The sequence below is a fragment of the Polyergus mexicanus genome, unplaced genomic scaffold (genome assembly GCF_030449975.1).
Source record: "Polyergus mexicanus isolate NDT 795.1 unplaced genomic scaffold, iyPolMexi1.0 SCAF_9, whole genome shotgun sequence".
In the NCBI taxonomy this organism is placed as follows: domain Eukaryota; kingdom Metazoa; phylum Arthropoda; class Insecta; order Hymenoptera; family Formicidae; genus Polyergus; species Polyergus mexicanus.
Window position 1 is genome coordinate 7,818,072 of NW_027223329.1, and position 17,322 is coordinate 7,835,393.

Genomic DNA, 17,322 nt, shown 5'->3' on the forward strand with positions numbered 1-17,322 from the left:
TTTAATAGTAAGGACACAAGCATGATATTTGATTTTTCGAATAATCATCCTTCTTTGGTTCGTTCTTTGTATAAACATCATGATACCACTAATTTTTTTTATAGACCACAATCATCCACATCGATGACAGATGTCGACGATTCTGTCGCTTTGCACAAAAGAAGGTGTAGAACCAATTTGAGAAATGCTGAGTTAAGTAAACGTACATTTAGAATATTTTTGGAAAAACAAATTTTGTCACATGTGGAATTAGAGATTCGGAAAAATATTCGCGAAGCTCAAACTCCGTTAACGCCCAATTTTGATTACAATAAATGCGATTTTACTTTAAGTCACGCACGATTAACGTTATCCCCATTACAAAAGACTGTATCAAGAAAAATGTCTATCAAGAATGACTTAAATTTACCAAATTTAGAAACTGAAGTGCATTCTAGTAATAGAGTTATAAGAATAAATAATACAATTATAACTGCTGATTCTGAAATTAATGTGTACGAGGATTCTGTTCAAAACAAATCAAAAGTTTGCACCTACACCGCATCTATATCTATGTCTAATCAAAATGAATCCACAAACTCTAAAATCAATAAAATAGCTAATGAAGAATCTCATACATTAATATATAATACTAGTCCAGAATGGTTTCGAGATAATGAGATTGTATTAGTCCATGGCTCTCTATTAAGTGAAACTATCTCAGACATTAGCTCACATAGTACAGATTTACAAAGAAATACTCATCACAAACGGTGTCGTTGGAAACGTATACTCTTTTGTTGCATTAATTAAGCTTGCAACATTCTGCAATTGAATCAAAAAATATATTTAAACTAATTTTAAAATTTATATATTTTCTTATACATGCACACTTATTTCATTAGAGATTTATATATTATATGATCGTGAATTATTAATTACACGCATTTTTCTTTACAACATTGATATTAATTGTATTGATAATATTAATTGCATTACCCTCATCTATTTATGTAATATTCTTGCTGTATTTTCTTTTAAAAAGCTTGATTTAAAAAGTTTAGAATTTTAGGTTTTGTAATTATGACACAAAATTATACAATATAGAAAGCACATAATCTATAAATTTTTTAGTACAGAAATTGAAAATTTATATTTTTCACTATATACTATTATAAATCAAATAGTATAGAATGTTTGCTATATTAGTAGTAGTAGTAGCAGTATGGCTGTTCTGTTAAATACGTTCGACATTAAAGTAATTATGATTAATTATAGTACTTTTATTATTCAAGAATTTATTTAAAAATTTTTTATTATAGATACACATATCGATATATATCATGTTATTACTAGTTTATTATTAGATATAAGAGCATATATACTCCCTTTAAATTGTATTGCGTAGACTATATCAATCAACTTTTTCGCCATATTTAATAAGCCACATTTTCTTTTTTGCCATATTAGAAAAATAGTGCAGTGTTTAGTACATAAGTTATTTTTATATTAAAATAAAATATTGCATTACTGAATGTATATATTTAAAATTTTTAATAAATTCATAGAGTGTTATCATTCTCTATTATCTTTTTCTTTCAACATATGACATATTATAATATTGTTACATATAAAGTGCAAAATATAGAAATAAAGTTCTAGTTTAAATCATTAATAAGGATCATAAATATTTGATTAAACTAGAAAAAAATATATCGATATCAAAAGATTAATATCCAAGCGATAAATGTAATATTGTATTTTCTATATCGTTGCGAGAGTAATTGGGTAGATTTATGAAGTATTATCTATGTATATCATATAAAAGAATAATTTTATTCATCATCTATATTTTTCGTAACAAATTGTCTTTTCATTTCAAATGTAACGATACCAACAGCTACACCAACATTTAAACTGTCAACGCCATTAGTCAGTGGTACATTGACACGAACGCAATTTCTAGCGTGGAGCAATTTGCACGATTCGAGACTTACACCCTCAGTTTCTCCACCAATTACAAGTACTACTTCTTTGTTTGTAAAATCTAATGTGTAATAAGGTTCAACTGGAAGTTGAGATATTAACTTTTTTACTAGTAATTTAGTTTTTGCAGTTGATTTGTGCGATTTAGTTTCATCTACCAATTCGTCTATCGCGTCCTCTATTGGTTTATCGTTTTCAATTTGATTACTGTTGGCATCGTAATTATCTTGTTTCATATTATTATCGTCAGCTTCGATGAAAGTACTTACATTTGATTCTAGATTAACTGTATTATCTTGTAACTTATTTTCATATGCTATATTGTTGTCTGCTAAGAGTATCATCGATTCGTTGCTTATTAACGTTGAAATTTCATCCCACAAAACAGATGTATATATCGGTATACGAAAATGTGCACCAACAGCACTACGCAATACTTTGGTATCCCACAAATCTGTACATCCTGAAACAGAAAAACAAATTAAGGAAACAAGCTTTTAATAACTATTAATAATGTTTTATGTATAAATTACCTTTCATTAACAGCAGCTTTTCGCAACCAACTGCCGCAGCAGCTCTAACAATAGTTCCTAAATTCCCAGGTTCTCTAATATTATCGCAGATAATAGTCAGAGGTATAGCATCATCAGCAGGTTGCTTGGCAGCCACATCTGGGATCTCAAAGATTCCTGTATCAAAGAATAATTTTATATATATATATATATATATATAATTATATCCATTTCTTTATAGTTACATCAACTTGCCTGCATGTATTTCCTTATTTGTAAAATCGAGATGCTTACCAATTATTCCAGGAGAAGTTGTTAAGTTAGACCATAACTGAATTGTACGATATGGAACTTTATACAATTTTACTTCCTTGGACAGTGACAATGGTAATATTTCAGATATTCTATTGAAGAATATGGCTTTTGGTTTTGTCCCTGCTTCAACTGCATCTTTAATCAAACGAAAGCCTTCTAACAACATATTATTATTCTTTTCTCTCTTGTTTCTTGTTTTGACATTTATTATTAAAGAGCTGAAACATGAAAAATACATGTGATATTATTTACACGTAGACTGATAAGTAGTTTAATAGATATAATCTATATATTATTTAAGGAACTATACATACCTTACAAGCTTATCATCTGCTTTAATGCATTTGTATCCTTGTTCTGTGGTAATAGTTTCTCCAATTTTAGTTTCAATCTCCTTTTTTTTCTTCTCTTTTCCTTTCTGTATTTTAGATTTCTCCTTATGTGTTTTAAAAGCTTCTTTAGATCTTTTGGTTTTTCTAATTTTTGTATCGGTAGTTGTTTCGTCGAAAAGCTGATGTTCATTGACAACCGCAATGGGAGACCGACTAGTCCACCTAGTATATCTGCATTTTATTTTTGGGCTTAGATTGATTGATCTCAAAAGGTTTACGCTGCGAATCGATCTGATTGATAACTGTACTGTGCTGAGCAACATTATTATTTTGGAAGTTCACTTAAATACATTAATCAATATTTCGTAAGTTTATTTCAATAATTATTATATTAATAATATTTATTTTCTATTATAACACGTTCATATTTTTATCACGTTGTTGAATCTCGCTTACTAACCGCGTGCTTTTGTGTACACTCGGAATATCAGCTGAAGCGAGCTATTAGCACCTTGGAATATAAAATCACATGAAGTTGCACTACAGTTACTTTTATCTCCTTGACGTTGTAACTTCTGCAAGCGTAGACCAATCGGAGCAAAGATCTCTTTATTCTGATTGGTCAATCAAACACTTGAAGTATTCGTAGCTCGTCAAACAAACGCAGATAATTTTAGGCATTCTCATCTTATCTAAATATCGTGTATCATGATTATAGTGCGTGCTCCATTTCAAATTCTCAAGATGTATTGTGTATATTGTATTAGTGAACGAAAGTCTAATCAGAAAAGCAGAAGAAAAACTCTCAAAAATCGAAAGGAAGCATTAGGAAAATATAATCAAATAAGAAGTAAGTACGTATTAGATAAGACACGAACTGAATTTCTAAGAATTGCGAAAAAAGAAAAGAAGAAAAAATGAAAAAAAAAAAAAAAAAAAAGTTTTTAGGATTTTCTATAAATCTTAGAGCAGTTTGAACACACTGAGAAATTTTAAATGATCAAAAATTGGCAAATTATCAGGACAATATAATCAAGTATATAAAAAATGACAGTGAAAAAAAATTCATATTTCAAAAATTACAATTATAAATATTGCTATATATACACCGAGTGTTTCATTTAAAAAGTTAATAACGGTCATCAGCGACTTTTGATGTATATAACGACATTTCTTATAGCTTTGCAGTCGATATTTAATCAAAAATTCGTACAATTGAATACGACATATATATAACTTTACCTAAAGAGAAAGAATATCAAAAAATATCTAAAAAATAACATTCTTGATTTTTTTATATTGTCACATTTATCAAGAGCTAAAACGCGAGGTGCTTGCGATATTAACATTGGTTGCATGAGTCGATAGATAATAATTATAGAGAGTTTCTAAATAGAATATTAAGAAGAAGGGCCCAAAAGATTATTTACTCGTATAATATACAATACTATTTTTATATTATATATATTACTTACATGTGGCTATATAATTAATAAATATTGATTAAATAATATTTTTCATTAACAGTTTTTTTTATCATTTTATAATAAATAAATAATGGTTTATATAGTCCCGCATACAAATATAACATGATTGAATTAATTTTGAAATTGTGATGGCATCCAAGAAGGCCATGGATACAATGCAGGTAATTGCATGTAATTGTTACCGAGACTTTCGAACTTGATAATTTCTACGTTTGCAATACCGTTATGCATGTAATCAGTTGTGTTGTTATTTGACACATGAGAATTATATTGATGTTCATAAATTCGTAAATTATTGATCATGGGAGGCTTCTGATTGTAGATATTACAACGATAAGAATGATCGCCTGTAAAGAAAGAATTTTAAATATAAATAGCTGTTTTTTTTAATTTTACGATCTGTTTTGCGTATTCTCGATATTTAATAATAAAATTGTATGTGTAAATCGTTATATAATTAGGAAGCGATAATTCGTCACATTTTATTGACTTTACATTATTATATTTGACGTCTCAAGCTGTAATGAGTTACATGCTATTTTCTCTCTGTAGCTATTAGAAAAAGCAACGCAATATTTTTTTAGCATAGTCGAAAAATTATGAAAAATTATTAATTCAAAGACGATGATGTGCAATGATAATTCGATACTTCGATACAGAAATTTATAGATTCTTCTAAACATCTCATCTGAATTATTCGACGTCTATTAACAAGCATGTCTTAAAGAATTTTATCAACGTATGGATTAACTCGATTAAAGATCTTGCCGATTTAAAAATAAAAAATGATTAGATTAAAAAAAGTAAATTATTAATATTTTCAAAATATTAACGGCAATAAATAATAAATAGATAAAATTCTTATTTTTATTATAGAATTCGTCACATTACCGTGCGATTTCATATGATGATGTAAGGCGCCAACTTTGCAAAATCCTCTGTTACACACTGGGCAACGTAATGGCCAATTACCGGTATGAGAATATCCGTGAGCCCTTAAATCACCGGGAGTTGGAAAGGATCGTCCACACTCGTCACATTTATGTGGCTTCTCCTGCATTTCAAATTATATTATATATCAAAACATTGCATATTCTTTGCAATATATCGTATTCTTATTTATGGATAATTTATAATTGCAGTATTGGACAATCAGAATACTTTATTCTGAAAAAAAAAAAAAAAAAAAAAAAAAACTATTTTTGCAGATTGATTTACTTCCCGTATTAAGTTACCATATAGTCTATTTTTAAGTTGTACACCACTAAATTCGAATATGAAAAGGAACCTTGTAATGCGTCATGCGATGATAATACAAATTCGACGAGGCGGTAAAGCGTTTTCCACACATCGGGCATTCGTGAGGACGTTCACCGGTATGAATCCTAATATGAGTATTTAACGAGCTGCTTGTGCTAAACATTTTACCACATATCGTGCAGCCATGTGGTTTCTCTCCTAAAATAATATATTTTATAATATTAATTGCGTTTGCAAAAATATAAAAAAGCAAATTCTCAAACACAATTTCACATAATACTTTTTCTTTGTAAAGTCTTTAACAATTTTGTTATTTAATTATTATTTAATTATATATGTATTATTTAATTGTAATTTAATAATTTTATAAATATCAGTATAACGCAAAATAAAGGATTTTCGATACTTAAATTCTCTAAATTTTTAAATTCATGATCACAGAAATAAGCTCAATAACAATTAGAACGCAATTATTTCTCTGTCATTTGGAAAAAACGTAATAATTTTTCATAAATAAATCGTTACGTGTATCGCAACAAATTATTAAGTATAAGACGTAGATATAACGTTATTATTAATTATTACATTCAATATTATTCACCATTAATAATATAGTATATAATATTTATTATTCTAAGAATAGTAAAATCTTTTAGAAGAATATTATGGGAGATTATTAGAAAAAGACGAATTTTTGACATTTCTCTCAATATTTACCTGTATGGGTTCGTAGATGTCTTTTTAAAAGTGAAGGTCTGTCGAAACTTTTACCGCAAGTTTGGCAAGAAAGACATCGTTGAAATTTAAAAGCATTAACAACACCGGTTTTCCATGCAGCCCCATTTCTACTCAAATCCAGCGGTGCATTTTGCGTTCCGTTCCATACTAATTAATATATTATTCACTTTATTAAATTGTAATTATATAACATTAAATATATTACGTTCCCCGTTCAAGCATTTACTGTACACGACAACAATACGATTATTTGTATTTCAACAAGTATGGAATTTAAAATACGTGTATTAAGATTCTTTTACTTATTTAGAGGAATATTTATTACGCGAATTTTTTTTCCGTAATTTTCTACGCTTACCGGACATTGCGATAGCTTCTTATTTCCGTTGACTTGTCAATTTACACGAGTAATTGTTTGTATAATTGTAATTATGGTTTCACGAGTAAACGGATCTAACGCGCCGAATTACATAAGCAGCATTTTAGCACTTTGGTCAGATTAAACGCGATCAGATTAGAGGTAAGAAGCGGTGCAGTCGCGCAAACGACCCTCCGGCGCATGTCAAAGGCGGTGTTTTCATCTAGGGCGGAGTTTGATCGCTATTTGGATAATAAACTTTGCAATTGCGCATGTGGCATATTTCGAAACATCTTGTATTCAAATCATTCTCGTGGTACAGGTGTTGGTAAAAGGTAATAGTAAAAAAGCAATTAGATTTATGATTCGTCTGAAAGGTAAAATTATACTGACGGATATGTATAGTATAAAGAAAGAAATTGTTATTTAATGTAAAATATAAAGAGAATTATTCAATGTATAGTATATAAAATAATTAAATAATATGTAAAATAAAATAAAATCACGTGATTAAGATAATATAATTATATAATATTTTATCGTTATTGAAAAAAATATTCCATTTTATAATATTGTATAAGCAAAAATCCGTCTTTGTTTCTAGAATGATCCGACATTGGTTGTTTATTTTATCAAAGATGTTTACGTGTTATATTATTAAATCAAGAGGGGAATATAGAATATTTAAATTCATTCAATGTTCCCTCTTACATATCAATTCTTAACATTATCAAGTCAATAAACTTTCATATAATCAAGAATTAAAATATCTTAATGTCTTTTTTCTTCACAGAATTTACATTTTGTTATTATTATATTTTATTATTATTAATGTTGTCATAATTGCCATGTCATATATGGGAAGAATCGATTTTTAATTACCTTATATATTTTCGTTGATCAATTTGATTTCGAAAAGCATTTACTGACTGTATCCTACGGCTAAATTCTGAACAAAGAAATGGGACAACGTAAATTTTACGTCGTCCCATTTCAATAGCTAATCTAAAATATAGCAAATGTAATCTATTGTGATTTATAATAGACACTTCCGAATCGCAAGCAACTTGGCGTCGAACGAAGATAATATACTTTGTTAGTCATATATATTCATAATATTTATCCGTCTTTAATATTTATGTCTGTTTAGAGTTATTCTACAATCGCATAAAAATATATATTTGTTCATTAGATATTCGGAGGAACTTTATCGTACAGATGAAGCTTATGAAGTAGATAGTCGGTAATGCTTTGTCATTGTATACTCATTATTATCCGTGATATTCGTATGAAACGACACGCGGAGCGGAGATAGGATAATTCGTCGTTTTGAACTATCGGACGTCCTACTGTGCGAACCCCTCATTTGTCAACGCAAAGGATATTAAAGCCGTTGAATGCTCCGGCGGGATCTTTACAAATCGGTTCTTCATCGACCATAGACAACAATGTGCATATTTTTGCCGTGTAGCGCCGCGGTATTATCGTGTCTGATCGATTTCTGTATCGTAGAAACCGTCGTTAAATGTTCCTGTAATGTTCTTTTCATGTCTTTGATATCCGGATGGCATATTATCTCTCTCGAAATGATTAAACTCCTAATAAATCAAATAAGATGAACACAAAATTATAATTTCGCGTAGTTAATTTTGTAATATTATAAAATCTTTTTAAAAAAATATATCACACATATCCCTGTCCCATAAAATATTCCCATAAATTAATTTACTTTTATCATAGACTATATTCGCGATAACATTGCTGATCATTGGTAATTTTAATTGTTACATCAAAATAAGACAATTCATTAATTAATAAGATGTATTAGAACAAACGTGAATTTATGTGATCCTTTCTTTCACTGATTACAATATTTGAGCGAAAATCATATAGCCTCGCTAAATATATTTTATGGGAATGTACTTTGCGAATGAGCAAAAAATAAATATCTCTCTTTCGTGTATTTATTTTAACATTTAAAATTATTCGTACAAAAGTTTCGTTTAATTATCCGAGCTTTGCGATCCCGTACCCAAATTCGGTACGGATTGAAACTTCATCTTCCTCGCTTGCGATACGTATTCCAGTTCCAACAGAATCAACTCGTTCTCGCCTGTACGAAGATATGGAGCCGGAACGTACAGAGTTATTTGCGGTCCGACCAACGGCCAGTATCTGCCGAGATTATGACCGTTCACGAAGGCCATTCCTTTACCCCAGCCGGTGGTGTCCAAAAATGTGTCCAACGGTTGCCCGATAATCGTGAACCGTCCACGAAGAAATACCGGGCCGTTGTTTAAAGACCCGCTATCTATGTCAATAGTTACCACATCTCGAAGAGATGACACGTCGGAGATTGCGTAGCCCGTCATAGCCCAATTAGTTAATGGAGTTCCGCTGATGGTAACGTTTGATATACCCTGAGAGATAACGCGAGAAATATTGATACAATCTTTGATGCCAAAAACGACTGTAAATCTCATCATCTCATTCTGTATTAATATTTATGTACAAACATCTTTGTTAAGATCTCATATAATACCTTGAAATCGTGGATCTCGTTGCCGAAATTCAAACGTCCTTGATTCTCCACCAATAGACTGAGACGGCGACCGTAAGGATTCTCTAACGGTATAGTATATATCTTATCTATGCGACTCAGTATCCCGGATAATCTGCCATCCACGTAAACCAGCGCTCTATCTTTCGTGATTGCACGCAATATCACTGGATCGAAAACAGGAGACGGCAAATCCGTCTCGTAAAGTACAAAACCTTGATTCACAGATAGATGCTCGAAAGTTTTAGGTCTGTTGCCGGTCGCCACGTTTACCACGAACGAGGATCGACTATCGAACAGCTTCTGTATCGGTTCTAATAATATCGGACCGTAATTGCCTTTCGGAGATACGGTTGGAAGAGACATGTTCGGCAATGGCAGGTACTGTAATTTTAATAGGCATGAACTGACTTGTTCATAATTAACGTGTAATATCTATTACATTTTTTCTAGAGTAACAAGAGGCCGCAATTTCGTCGTGAAGTTTCAAATATCTAATTAAAGATATGATACCGTAATATCACAAATAAAGACACACCTGACCGATGACGTCTCTTATAGCAAAGTATTTGTCTGTTGGATCTCCAGCTTCGGTCAAAGGAGCGTCATAATCGTAAGATGTTATCTGTGGACTATATACACCTGCACCGCCATTAGCACCTGTCAATAATTATTATGTTAAGTAAAATTTCCATTTAGTATATAAATATAATAGTCTTATCGCGAATACTGCAAATATTATTTTTGCAGATTTTATTGGCTATCGATTCGCGAAATATTAAGAAGAAATTGACTAACCGGAAGTTAAAGCAAAGTTTGTACCACCGTAGAACATGTAAATATTAACGGAAGCGCCTAGAGCGAGCATTTCATTCAATGTCTTCGTGACAGCTGCGGTTTTCACCCTCTGGAAGGCTTCCCCCCAATGAGTTAACCATCCTGGATAAAATTCAGAATTCACCAAGGGACCCTATGAGTTGTTTTTTTTTTTCAAAGTGTAATCAAATATGTCCAGATTCTCGAAACTTTCGTGAATATATCAATATATCACTGCTTACTCGTGGCTGATAGAGACGCATGGATTGAAAACTGTTGGTCACATTAACAGACGTTCCGAAATCGACGGTGGCATATGCGCCAGGTACGAAACCGCAACGGAGCAAGGACGCGGACGCACCGTCCGTCGTGTATAAGAGGGCCTTACTGCCGATTTTTTCCACAACGACTTCTTTCAACATGTCCGTATACTCGGTATCGCAAGCATTGTAACTTCCATATTCATTCTCTATCTGTTAACACAAATGATGAAACAGTGAGATTGATAACTAACAGATTATAGATCTTTTTACGCGTCTTTTAAAGTCAAATTTTAAAAATTAAATATTGTTTATTAATTTCAAATCACATAATTATCATATTTATTATTAATTATAGAAAATTATCATTATCATTTTTTGTACAACTTTCGTATATGCATCATAATCAATGCCAATTATGCTTAAGATATTTATCGTATAATCTTCAATCTTCAAGTATTTATATTGATTGACATAAGACATAACAGATATTATACACTATCTCGGAGCAATCAATATGCAATCAACATTTTAAAAGATAAACCTCTGATATTGCATAAAAATCGCTTATAATAATATTCGTTATCTCAAAAATGCATGTTCATTACCTGAATCATGATTATCGGTCCCCCGTTGCCTCTTAAAAGCGACTGGACTTTTTCTAACACCTGATTCAAATACGTTGTGGCATATTTCATGAAGGCTACGAAAGTGGAAAAATCAGTAGACGATAAAATTACATTTAATCCGCTCGTGTAGTAATGTGTAGCTCTCAATTATTCGGTATTATCGGTGAGTTCGAGCGGCGACAATTGACAGAGAAAAGGAGAGAATCATTGTAGAGAGTAAAAAAGACTCTTATCTCTTATCACGGAAGTAGCGGGTCGTTGCACATGACACATCGGTTTTAAATCACGGTTTTAATAGATCAGAGAAAACAAAATACATTTAATCGAGGAAAGAACTCGATACTACATTTTGGATTGAAAAAATTCACAATTTCTATTAACATTTCATATACGTCTTTACAATGCGTGAAAAGTTATATCTCACCTGTATCTTTTGTACGTAGCTTTATATCCGGCACTTCACGAAGTAACCAATAGGGTAGACCACCCTAAGATACGTATCGATATATTGAAAAAAATATTGTATTTATATGAGATATATATCAAAATATTTTCATCTATTTGATATGTAGTAAATATATCAAAATTTTCATTTAATTAGGCCACTAACTTTTCTCGCTAAACCGCGCATATATTTACCAAATCTCTTTCCGCGCAAATGTAGGGACCCGGTCGTAACAATACAAGCAAGTCTTCCTCTTGCGCGATATTTAGGAATTCTACTAGATCCGCGTCACCGGCCCAATTAAATTGACCTGGTTCCGGTTCATGAAGATTCCATTCGACATAGCTATGTTTCGGAAACAAACAGGAAAATTTAATCGCGTTATGTTGCGTCAATGTATACTTGACGATGAAAAATTAACAATAACACTTACGTGGAGATCGCATTAAGTCCCGCGGCTCGCATTTTCCTTAAACGATCCCTCCAATACTGTCTAGGCGCCCGAAAGTAATGAAAACTGCCGGCGACATACCGGAAAGGCTTTCCATCCAATAGAAATTGATTGTTCTCATAATCAACCCCGAAACTGTATTGCCATGTGTCCTGTATATTCAATTTTTTTTTTCCTAAATTCTTGCTTATATATTTATTAAAAATGATACGCTATAATAATGAAAAATTTTTGGAACATTGCTTTTCAATCGATTACATTTTTACACGACTTTAACTATATTTATTTTTGATTATATTCAATGATTATGTGTGTGTATTCTATTTCCAAAATATATATTTTCTTCAATATTTTATATTCTTTAATATTTTAATATTTCCTCTATTTCACGATCGAATTCATATTATAATCCTGCAGTTTCTTAATCTAAGTGCAACGTGTTACACATATATATATATATATATATATATATATATATATATATATATATGCTTTCATGTTACAGACTTTCGTATCATGTATATTTATATTTTTTACTACATTCTTGTGAGCCGGTTAGCGAATTTTATCGGAAATATGCGCTCGGGGCCGGTTACCGCGCAACCAGCTGATTCCCGTCACCTTCTCGTCTCCCACCTTCGTCTAGCTAGTATATCGCAATTCTTACGTTCATCTTTGATATATTAATTATAAGGATAAATTTATATGACTCACAGAAATATGCAGCAGAGATGTTATTTTGATAGTTATTTTTTTTTTACCGCTTCTCATAATAGACGGAGGTCAAAGTTGGGCTGTATATCTATAATTATATTTACGCGAACTTTCTCTTGTATGAGACTTCTTATACTATATATGGTTCGATTGCACTGCAGTGTTTAATTGAAAAGATTTAATCGCGCTTTAAAAATACGAAGCTTTAAAAGAGTACCTACGTGAAAAGTGACTTTAAATTCAAGTAACGTTTTAGCTTTCGATTCAATCTCAGCGATCGTTCTATCTAGGATACGAGGTCGAGGATAATCGGTAGAATCAAACCATCTATTTTATGACTTGCATTTAAATTTTACGAATTACGCGAACGTATACATTCTGCACGAACGTATTATTATGGCTGTTTTATTTTATTAAATTAACATAAATGTGTATAGCGTTCATCTTTGTTCAAAGCATCTCCACTTTTAAAACGGAATTTTGACAATCTAAAAGTTTCCAATTAATGATACACAAGTAATGAACCGATCTATAAAAGATATCTCAAAATCATCTTATCTTTTTGAAAATATCATTAAAGTTGCCATTATTGTTCCAAGATTCTTTTTCTTTTTTTCTAAAATTATCCTCGCTATTCTCTTTTTCTGAGATTGCATTTATTCACTTTTACGCATCTTCTTATATAAAAACAGATGTTCGATAAATTTGGAAACATTTTCTTTTTCGGAGAAACTTTTCGCTAAAATTTATTTTTTGGTAAGAGAATAATGTAAAGATACTTTAAAAAATCTCACAAAGATTGATCCATCGATTAATTCGATTTTATTTACGAGCAAAAAATCAGAAACGAGAAATAAAGAATTTTTTCTGTAAAATCTGTAAAGTCAGTTATAGATATACACGTACATTACTCGGTAAGTTTATCGTCTCCGATACAGCACTACTCAATGCCAAGGTGCTCACAAATACCAACGACCACATTTTCCAAACGATTTAATTCCGCGTTTTCTTCAGCTGCGATCTTCGCCGTTCAACTCGCTTTCCATCGACCGATGCTCGCGCGTCACTGACGATTCGACGGCATGCCTAAGACAAATCACTGGTATTTATCATCGGGGAGATGCGATACACTGTGTCCAGTCATACCATCGTTCAAGTATTGCTGGATTATCGGTGCACGTACTCGCGTGATAATGCTCAGCGTGTTTCAGAATCCGAAAAATGTTATCAAAACACTGCACTGTAGCCAAGTGGTTCAGACAATGCATCCAAACTTTTAATTCTTAGCTCAGAAGCTCCTAAATAAAGTGTCACACACGTACATCATTAAAATATAGATGTATTAAACATTGAAGACCGTATATATAACGTGTGATGTATAAATAATGTGAAATATATTATAAATATATTATAAATATATATATTATAAATATAATATATTATAAATTGTTTTAAATTATATCTCGCATATTTATTTCAGATGAGGAAAGATTGTATATGTATATATATATATAATAATGGAATAAATATCGGACAAACATTATATAATCTTATAACGTATTTTATATATATATATAAAATACGTTATAAGATTATATAATGTTTGTCCGATATTTATTCCATTATTCATATGATAAACACGCTTCAAGATGCATTCGCTAAAAATGATACTTTACTGTGCAATGTTTGTTTTGCATAAAAGAACAAGATTTTCATCGCTTATCTATATGCAATAAAATTTTCTTAATATTTTGATAAACAAGTCAAGATCGCGATTACACTCGCATATAAAATTAATAAATATTCTTGATATGTTGTTTTTGATACATGCATCAATAAAATCAAAATGCAATCAGATTTATCTAATCTCAATGTGACATTTTATAAAAATTTTTGGATATCATAGTATCAAAATATCATAATATACAGATAAAAAATTCTGTTTTCTACTCTTAATAATAACAATTTTCTATAGTCTTAGTTGTTTGTCGTCTATTAGTTATTCTTATTTTCATTTTTTAAATTTGCATCGCGATAAAATAAATTTTTTCTTTTGATGAAAAACAAAATTGATATGATTTTATGATTAAAATGATAAATGTACAACATAAGCTAATGATATATTATTTAACAGTATTTAACAATTTAACAGAACTAGTTTACTTTGGGTAAAGATTTCAAAGCAAATTATTAAGATTGTATAAATCAGAGATTACATCAATGTACAAAATATCCTAGTTTAATTTTCCCAACCGTAGATGTATGAAAGAAGCAAGAAGAAAGATAAAAATAAAAATGTAGATAATAAATTTTAATGATTAGAAACAGATTTTTAGATTCTAAAAATAGAATACTGTGACAAAGGTGTTTGAAAAAAAAAATATATATATATATATATATATCTACATCTCATTATAACTAAAAGTTCGTCATAATTAGTGTAATCTTTTCGTCAAAATCACGCTGTTTCGATTTTACATGATTTTTAGAAAAAAAAAAAAAAATACGGCAACCTTTTTATTATATAAATTAAACTTTATCAATCTATACCGATCAAGCAACGAAATGTACTAGGTGTACATTTATTATCATTTAGAGGTAAACTGTGCACGAAAAAATACGTTTCCGTGCCGTTGTGCGGCGCGTGCACATTGAGTTTCGTTAATTAAAATTCGTTACCGATCGCGATATAATGTAGATAATAAATTTTGGAAATAAAATTGGAAATAAGCACGCGGTTATTAAAATCGAAACCGATTTGGTTTAATTTGATGAAAGATTTCACAAGAGTTTCGCATTTATAAAAATTGTTGCAAAGTATAATTCATTATCTTGAATATTTATAAATTGTAATTTAATTTCATTAATTCATGTCACACACATACACACACACACACACACACATACAATTCTTGCAGAACCGAGACAAACGCTCATATTTTCTCTGTTAATTTCTGTTTGCCATAGGAATATTGTGTCTTTTATCATTTTCGGCGAAATGTTAATTTTTCGTGTATTACCTCATTAACTTTAATTAATTTTATAATTTTAATTCTATTTTCTTTTCTCGTTATTGATTTTCACTCCGATTTCAATACGAATGCGACACTATCGATTTTGCAAATCTGGCACATTCGACAATATTTATTGTGATTGTATTGAAAATGTCTGTGCATGTCAGTGTGTGTGTGTGTGTGTGTATGTATATGTGAGAATATTTTTTTCCAATAATCTAAACAAATTTAAAGTATTTTGCAATAAATCTTAGAAAAGTCCTAAACTTGAAATATATTTTAAAGTAAATTTAATCCTTTTTAAACTATATATTATTTACTTTACTTTGTCGTCGTACAATATTGCGGAAAGAAACCGATTAAAAGCTTGACACAATTCTACGAGATATTTAATGACGTTTAACCGCAACAATTCGGACATTACTATTATATAAACTCATATCCTGGTTACACGAATGATTCAGAAATTTTAAGGTCATTAAGCATTTGTCGCGATAAAAGATAATTGAGCTACTACTAATATATCGGAAATTTTTATTAAATTGAAAATTTTCCTCATTTTTATAATTAATGCATAGATTGTTATTTAAACATTTAGACAAACTTGCGAGACATGATAATTTATAAAAAAATTTTGCAAGCTACAAAACTGCCAGGAAATAATATTTAAGGAGAAGAATAAAATTATGACGATCGTGAAAAAAAAAAAATCATCGTAATCTCTCTCATATATTGTTACTAGTAATAGTAATAAGAATTTTAACAAAGAAATCGTATCCTCACCATGCTTTCAGAACATTGACCGCGCTATTTCTCTAATTAACGTGCGGTGGTCAACAAATTTGTGACAATTAAGCCACTTAATGCAGATGTACACGTTTGGCATTTCGCACACGCACGCGCGTGCCATTTTTAAAGGATTAAGTTAACCGGGGTTAATGGAGGAACGACTGTGCCTGCAGCAGCTTTTATGCTTAACTGGACTTCTAATACATATATAATTCGATATAATTCGTATATACCTTCTCTACAAATGTGAGAATAATTTGTACTTTAATGATTTATGTAATGGAAATAACTAATCAAAAACATTAATATTATATGTATATATATAAATTTTTTTATTTGAAGAGATTTAAAAAAAAATAAGGAGTCTGCTCTTAACGTCTTTCTTATGCTACATTCGAAAGCAGTTCGATCTTTTAAACACGACAGCATCATCATGACACATGTATCGGGTTATCCGAATATTTTCCGCGATATGTCAAACGCGGCTTGGGTGATGATTTTTCACGCCTTCGATGTTAAAATGGCACTCGAGAGTATATCGCTTTTATCAACGAACTTAAAATTTCTTTAAAGCATTATTCGAAATGATGCGAATTGAGGTATCGCTTTACGATACTGTACAAATTTATGATTTGCATAGGTGATTAAACAATCCGCTGACACGACGCGATACTACT

At 30.5% G+C, this 17,322-nt stretch overlaps 4 protein-coding genes across 5 annotated transcripts in view; 1 reads left to right on the top strand and 3 right to left on the bottom strand.

The window, feature by feature from the left end:
* The first annotated feature begins 9 nt into the window (after nucleotides 1-9).
* On the top strand, nucleotides 10-1,308 carry LOC138936210 (uncharacterized). The gene has a single exon (XM_070301416.1). It carries the CDS (start codon nucleotides 22-24, stop codon nucleotides 790-792), a length of 771 nt encoding a protein of 256 aa, XP_070157517.1. The 5' UTR covers nucleotides 10-21; the 3' UTR covers nucleotides 793-1,308.
* A 488-nt stretch (nucleotides 1,309-1,796) lies between these two features.
* LOC138936151 (rRNA methyltransferase 3, mitochondrial) lies at nucleotides 1,797-3,684 on the bottom strand. The gene is made up of 4 exons (XM_070301287.1): nucleotides 3,107-3,684; nucleotides 2,772-3,010; nucleotides 2,499-2,654; nucleotides 1,797-2,428 (listed from the first exon to the last, which is right to left on the bottom strand). Exons 1-4 carry the CDS (start codon nucleotides 3,445-3,447, stop codon nucleotides 1,815-1,817), a joined length of 1,350 nt encoding a protein of 449 aa, XP_070157388.1. The 5' UTR covers nucleotides 3,448-3,684; the 3' UTR covers nucleotides 1,797-1,814.
* Nucleotides 3,685-4,623: 939 nt separating this feature from the next.
* On the bottom strand, nucleotides 4,624-6,655 carry LOC138936544 (putative zinc finger protein 56). Its single transcript, XM_070302011.1, has 4 exons — nucleotides 6,589-6,655; nucleotides 5,900-6,069; nucleotides 5,503-5,665; nucleotides 4,624-4,958 (listed from the first exon to the last, which is right to left on the bottom strand). Exons 2-4 carry the CDS (start codon nucleotides 6,032-6,034, stop codon nucleotides 4,723-4,725), a joined length of 534 nt encoding a protein of 177 aa, XP_070158112.1. The 5' UTR covers nucleotides 6,035-6,069; nucleotides 6,589-6,655; the 3' UTR covers nucleotides 4,624-4,722.
* A 2,227-nt stretch (nucleotides 6,656-8,882) lies between these two features.
* Nucleotides 8,883-17,322, bottom strand: part of LOC138936540 (beta-galactosidase) — a 110,223-nt gene continuing 101,783 nt past the window's right edge. Inside the window, exons 3-12 of one of the 2 annotated variants that reach the window (XM_070302001.1) lie at nucleotides 13,749-13,928; nucleotides 12,111-12,280; nucleotides 11,872-12,022; nucleotides 11,657-11,720; nucleotides 11,212-11,306; nucleotides 10,586-10,816; nucleotides 10,326-10,497; nucleotides 10,066-10,187; nucleotides 9,510-9,911; nucleotides 8,883-9,387 (exon numbers count right to left, since the gene is read on the bottom strand). In XM_070302001.1, the coding sequence (XP_070158102.1) occupies nucleotides 8,971-9,387; nucleotides 9,510-9,911; nucleotides 10,066-10,187; nucleotides 10,326-10,497; nucleotides 10,586-10,816; nucleotides 11,212-11,306; nucleotides 11,657-11,720; nucleotides 11,872-12,022; nucleotides 12,111-12,280; nucleotides 13,749-13,823 (1,899 nt within the window). In that variant the 5' untranslated portion in view covers nucleotides 13,824-13,928 and the 3' untranslated portion in view covers nucleotides 8,883-8,970. The remainder of the gene's footprint in view (nucleotides 9,388-9,509; nucleotides 9,912-10,065; nucleotides 10,188-10,325; nucleotides 10,498-10,585; nucleotides 10,817-11,211; nucleotides 11,307-11,656; nucleotides 11,721-11,871; nucleotides 12,023-12,110; nucleotides 12,281-13,748; nucleotides 13,929-17,322) is intronic. The other variant, XM_070302002.1, reaches the window with a different exon arrangement.

Coding starts and splice junctions, on each gene's coding strand:
- LOC138936210 (XM_070301416.1), top strand. CDS start 22: ATGATATTTGATTTTTCGAATAATCATCCTTCTTTGGTTCGTTCTTTG.
- LOC138936544 (XM_070302011.1), bottom strand. CDS start 6,034: ATGTTTAGCACAAGCAGCTCGTTAAATACTCATATTAGGATTCATACC. Junction 5,666..5,899: donor ATCGCATGACGCATTACAAG/GTTCCTTTTCAT, acceptor TTTGAAATGCAG/GAGAAGCCACATAAATGTGA. Junction 4,959..5,502: donor TCATCATATGAAATCGCACG/GTAATGTGACGA, acceptor CTTTCTTTACAG/GCGATCATTCTTATCGTTGT.
- LOC138936151 (XM_070301287.1), bottom strand. CDS start 3,447: ATGTTGCTCAGCACAGTACAGTTATCAATCAGATCGATTCGCAGCGTA. Junction 3,011..3,106: donor GCAGATGATAAGCTTGTAAG/GTATGTATAGTT, acceptor TTCATGTTTCAG/CTCTTTAATAATAAATGTCA. Junction 2,429..2,498: donor AAAGCTGCTGTTAATGAAAG/GTAATTTATACA, acceptor TTTCTGTTTCAG/GATGTACAGATTTGTGGGAT.